This window comes from Sardina pilchardus, chromosome 5 (genome assembly GCF_963854185.1).
Source record: "Sardina pilchardus chromosome 5, fSarPil1.1, whole genome shotgun sequence".
Taxonomy (NCBI): Eukaryota; Metazoa; Chordata; class Actinopteri; order Clupeiformes; family Clupeidae; genus Sardina; species Sardina pilchardus.
The window spans coordinates 4,195,568-4,200,567 of NC_084998.1; the positions used below are offsets into that span (position 1 = coordinate 4,195,568).

The 5,000-nt window shown below is 50.7% G+C and overlaps 1 protein-coding gene across 1 annotated transcript in view; it reads right to left on the reverse strand.

Moving 5' to 3' along the window:
* The window catches only part of tenm1 (teneurin transmembrane protein 1), a 158,850-nt gene that overhangs the window by 2,538 nt on the left and 151,312 nt on the right, over positions 1-5,000 (reverse strand). The window contains exons 28-30 of the mRNA XM_062535816.1: positions 4,237-4,627; positions 2,627-3,054; positions 491-1,283 (exon numbers count right to left, since the gene is read on the reverse strand). Coding sequence (XP_062391800.1) covers positions 491-1,283; positions 2,627-3,054; positions 4,237-4,627 — 1,612 coding nt within the window. The remainder of the gene's footprint in view (positions 1-490; positions 1,284-2,626; positions 3,055-4,236; positions 4,628-5,000) is intronic.

Genomic DNA, 5,000 nt, shown 5'->3' on the forward strand with positions numbered 1-5,000 from the left:
CGCAGGACAATGTTTTATGCAAGTTAAAAGAAACAAACCCATATTAACACCATATTAACTGCCCCCCTGTATTATCCTCATAGCTGAAGAAATTTGGCAAAATCAATGTATAAGCCACGGCTAATAGTCTTGAAATTACGGTACTCAGGCCCAATTCTACAGTAGTGCCTGGCCCAGTATAGCACTGAGGGACATGGAGGACTGACCAATTCTACTGCCTGGCCCAAAAATCTCATAGTCAGGCCCAATTCTACAGTAGTGCCTGACCCAGTACCACTGCAGCTCACACTGAATACCCAACACCACCTGCACACACAACGGGTGGGTTACACCTACTCATATCACACACACACACACACACACACACACACACACACACACACACACACACACACACACACACACACACACACACACACACACACCTCCTCAGCTCACACTGAATACCCAACACCACCTGCACACACAACGGGTGAAGCGGAGGACTGACCTGTGGTGAAGCGGGTGACGTCCTGGAGCTTGCCCAGGGGGTAGTTGTTGTTGAAGGCGTAGAGGTTGAAGGGCTTGGGCTCGACGCTCAGCTCGCGCCACAGCTGGTGGTTGGGCGTGGTCCAGCGTCCGGCCACCACGTCGTAGTCGCGGTGACCGAGGTGGACGAGGCGCGAGAGCGGGTCGTACAGGCCGCCCTGGAAGCCCAGCACCAGCGAGAAGGAGGGGTTGGAGTCGTGGTAGATGTCCCCGTACGGCGTGTAGCGCACCTCCTTGATGACGCGGCCGCGGCTGCTGAACACGGCCAGAGGGGTGCCGGCGACGTCGCACGCCACGTAGAACTCCTCGCCGCTGCTCATCTCCATGGCGATGAGGTGGCCCTGCAGGTCGTAGTAGAGCGAGGTGATCTGGGCGCCGGTCAGGTTGTAGAGGTGCGTGACGCGCGTGGGCTCGGTCAGGTCGGCGTAGAAGAACTGCAGCTGCCGGCCGTCGCTGGTGCGCATGGCCACGCGGCGTCCGAGCCCGTCGTAGCGGAAGGACACGCTGCGCTGGGAGTCGCGGTCCAGGGCGCGGCGCAGCAGCCCGTTGGAGCCGTAGTCGAAGAGCACGGAGCCGCGCTGCCGCAGGAAGCCGTCCTCGTCCACGCGGTACTGGATCTCGCCGAGTCGCGTGATGCGGTCGCGCAGGTCGTAGCGCAGCGGCGTTAGCCGGGCGCTGTTGCCGTGGCTCAGCAGGTTGATGTTGCCGTTCAGGTCGTAGCTGTAGCGCCACTGGGGACGCTCGTTCACCGACACCTGCGCCCAGGAAACACACACACCAACCGCCACTCAGATCGGACTCATTTTCTCTCTCAAGGAGGTTGTGTTGTCAGACAACTACAGTCAGAACACACACACCAACGGTCACTCAGATCTGACTCATTTCCCCTGATGCACTTACTCTTATTGCATTCTTCCTTTTTTTTAATTATTTTCCTAGAATTGTTGAGAGAATGACTTTGTGCACTGCTTTGCACTAATGCCCAGTCATGTTGGAGCAGGAAGGGGCCATCTCCGAGTGAGAGCAACTCATGTTGGAGCAGGAAGGGGCCATCTCCGAGTGAAAGGAACTCTGAATGCTTCAGCATTAACCAAGAGATTTTGGACAATTCCATGCTCCCAACTTTGTGGGAACAGTTTTGGGATGGCCACTTCCTGTTCTTTTGGCAACATAGTGTATGTATTTCAGTGTGAGTGTGGGTATATTTACATACATGAATGTATGGGAGTATATTGTGGGGATACAGGCAATTGCAAGTGGCCAACAGCTCAGCAAGAAGACAGCAGACAGATAGTTTTCACCGATCAATAGAGAAGAGAACCGAGAGACAGTGGACGGTGGTAGGTTCCTTACAGATCAAGAGAAAGAGAACAGAGATATGAGAACCGAGAGACAGTGGACAGTGGTGGGTTCCTTACAGATCAAGAGAGAGGAAAGAGAAAGAGAACAGAGATATGAGAACCAAGAGACAGTGGACAGTGGTGGTGGGTTCCTTACAGATCAAGAGAGAGGGAAGAGAACAGAGATATGAGAACCGAGAGACAGTGGACAGTGGTGGTGGGTTCCTTACAGATCAAGAGAGAGGAAAGAGAAAGAACAGAGATATGAGAACCGAGAGAGTGGACAGTGGTGGTGGGTTCCTTACAGATCAAGAGAGAGGGAAGAGAACAGATATATGAGAACCGAGAGACAGTGGACAGTGGTGGGTTCCTTACTGATCAAGAGAGAGGAAAGAGAAAGAGAACAGAGACAGGAGAACCGAGAGACAGTGGACAGTGGTGGTGGGTTCCTTACAGATCAAGAGAGAGGGAAGAGAACAGAGATATGAGAACCGAGAGACAGTGGACAGTGGTGGTGGGTTCCTTACCGATCAAGAGAGAGGAAAGAGAAAGAGAACAGAGACAGGAGAACCGAGAGACAGTGGACAGTGGTGGTGGGTTCCTTACCGATCAAGAGAGAGGAAAGAGAAAGAGAACAGAGACAGGAGAACCGAGAGACAGTGGACAGTGGTGGTGGGTTCCTTACAGATCAAGAGAGAGGGAAGAGAACAGAGATATGAGAACCGAGAGACAGTGGACAGTGGTGGTGGGTTCCTTACCGCCTGAAGCTGCCCGTCGGCGTCGTACTCGTAAGAGTAGCGCGTGATATTGCTGTCCACTCCGATGCGGATGTCACACACGGTGACGCGGCCCATGCTGTCGTACTGGACGGTCATCCAATAGGAGATGGCCTTCAGGATCTCGTACTGCACCTCGATGACCAGGCCGTTGGCGTTGGAGATCTTGGTGTGCTTCATGGCGTGGGTGGTGATCACCTGGTTCAGGTCGTAGTTGATGACGCTGAACTTGCCGAACTGCTCGATGCGGCCGGACACGTCCACGTAGCGGTACAGGTCGATGGGCAGCGGCGTCTCGTTGATCATAGCCTGCATGCTGGTGACCCGGAAGTTGTTGTAGCTGTAGTCGAACCGAGCGTTCACCAGCCCCTCCTCACTGAAGCGGAAAATCTGCCGTCCAACCAGTGGGCCTGCAGCAAACAACAACACCACACTGTGTCATCAAAACAAATCACCTTAATGTCACACCAGCACTGCATGGATTTCACATAAATTCTGTTACATTTGCAATACTAGAAACAGGACTGTAGTCTTAAAGGGATATTCCGCCATTTTTGGAAATACGCTCATTTTCCACCTCCCCTCGAGCAAAACAATCGATATTTACCTTGTTCCCGTTCATCCAGCCATTCTGTGAGTCTGGCGATACAACTTTTAGCTTCAGCCTAGCATAGATCATTGAATCGGATTAGACCATTAGCTTCTCGCCTGCTAGCTTCATGTTTAAAAGTGACTAAGATTTCTGGTAATTTTCCCATTTAAAACGTTTCTCCTCTCAAGTTAAAAAGTGCAGTAAGACCAACTGAAAATGAAACCTGGCATTTTTCTAGGCTGATTTGACATGGAACTACACTCTCATCTGGCGTAATAATCAAGGCAACTTGCAGACTACTGGCACTACTACTGCTTGTTGTCTATGGGGACTATTTTCAGGTGCTGCGTACGATATTACTGCGCCTATGGTACGTTTGCAAGTTGCCTTGATTATTACGCCAGATGAGAGTGTAGTTCCATGTCAAATCAGCCTAGAAAAACGCCAGGTTTCATTTTCAGTTGGTCTTATTGCACTTTCTAACTTGAGAGGAGACACGTTTTAAATGGGAAAATTACCAGAAATCTTAGTCACTTTTAAACATGAAGCTAGCAGGCGAGAAGCTAATGGTCTAATCCGATTCAATGATCTATGCTAGGCTGAAGCTAAAAGTTGTATCGCCAGACTCACAGAATGGCTGGATGAACGGGAACAAGGTAAATATCGATTGTTTTGCTCGAGGGAAGGTGGAAAATGAGCGTATTTCCAAAAATGGCGGAATATCCCTTTAAAGAACAGGTTTACACATGTGTCTGTTTCTGATAGATGAGAGAGTTACCTGTCTACTGATGACAGATGGAGAGTTACCTGTCTGCTAATGACAGATGGAGAGTTACCTGTCTTCTAATGACAGATGAGAGAGTTACCTGCCTGCTAATGACAGATGAGAGAGTTACCTGTGTGTTTCTAATGAGTACAGAGACACCTGTGTGTATAAAGCCTTGTGTGTATAAAGCCGTGTGTGTATAAAGCCCTGTGTGTATAAAGCCGTGTGTGTTACCTGTCTGTTTGTAGCGGATGGAGCAGATGAAGCCGTCCTGCATCAGGTGGATGGTCTTTATGGCGCCGGCCGCCTCGTCGTAGGTGAAGGTGACCAGCGTGGAGTCGTACAGCACCTCGGCCAGGTGGGACATGCGGTTGTACCTGTAGACGGTGCGTCTACCTGTGCCCAGGTGAAGCGTCTGCAGGAGGCGGCCGTCGTGGGCGTAGTCCTGGATGAGGGCGGAGGAGGGGGCGTCCGGAGGGGTGTAGGTGTTGCGGTAGTAGGCCACGGACAGCGTGGACTGGAGGCTGTGCCGGACCATGCTGGGCATAGTGACCGACAGCAGGTAGTCCGTCTGGTCGTACTCAAACGTGTAGCGCCTCTGGCTGTGCAGCAGCAGCATCACCGACTGGGTCAACACACACACACACACACACACACACACACACACACACACACACACACACACACACACACACACACACACACACACACACGGGCACGCACGCAATAAACATAGAGAGGGAGTGAGAAAGATGAACAAGCAATAGCAGCATTGGCTGTCAAATCTTGTACTGCAATTCAATGCCACGTGCAACATAGACGTACAAAGACATAGACACCAAACTGCCCTATTTCACTTTTTTCAAAAAGAATAATAATAATACTGTTTTTGACATGAAAATGCAGAGGATTTCAAAATTTAAGACATATGTCCAAAATGTTTGTACAGAATAGTCCAAATGACTATTGCATCAAAGGACTAATGTATGCATGTTTAA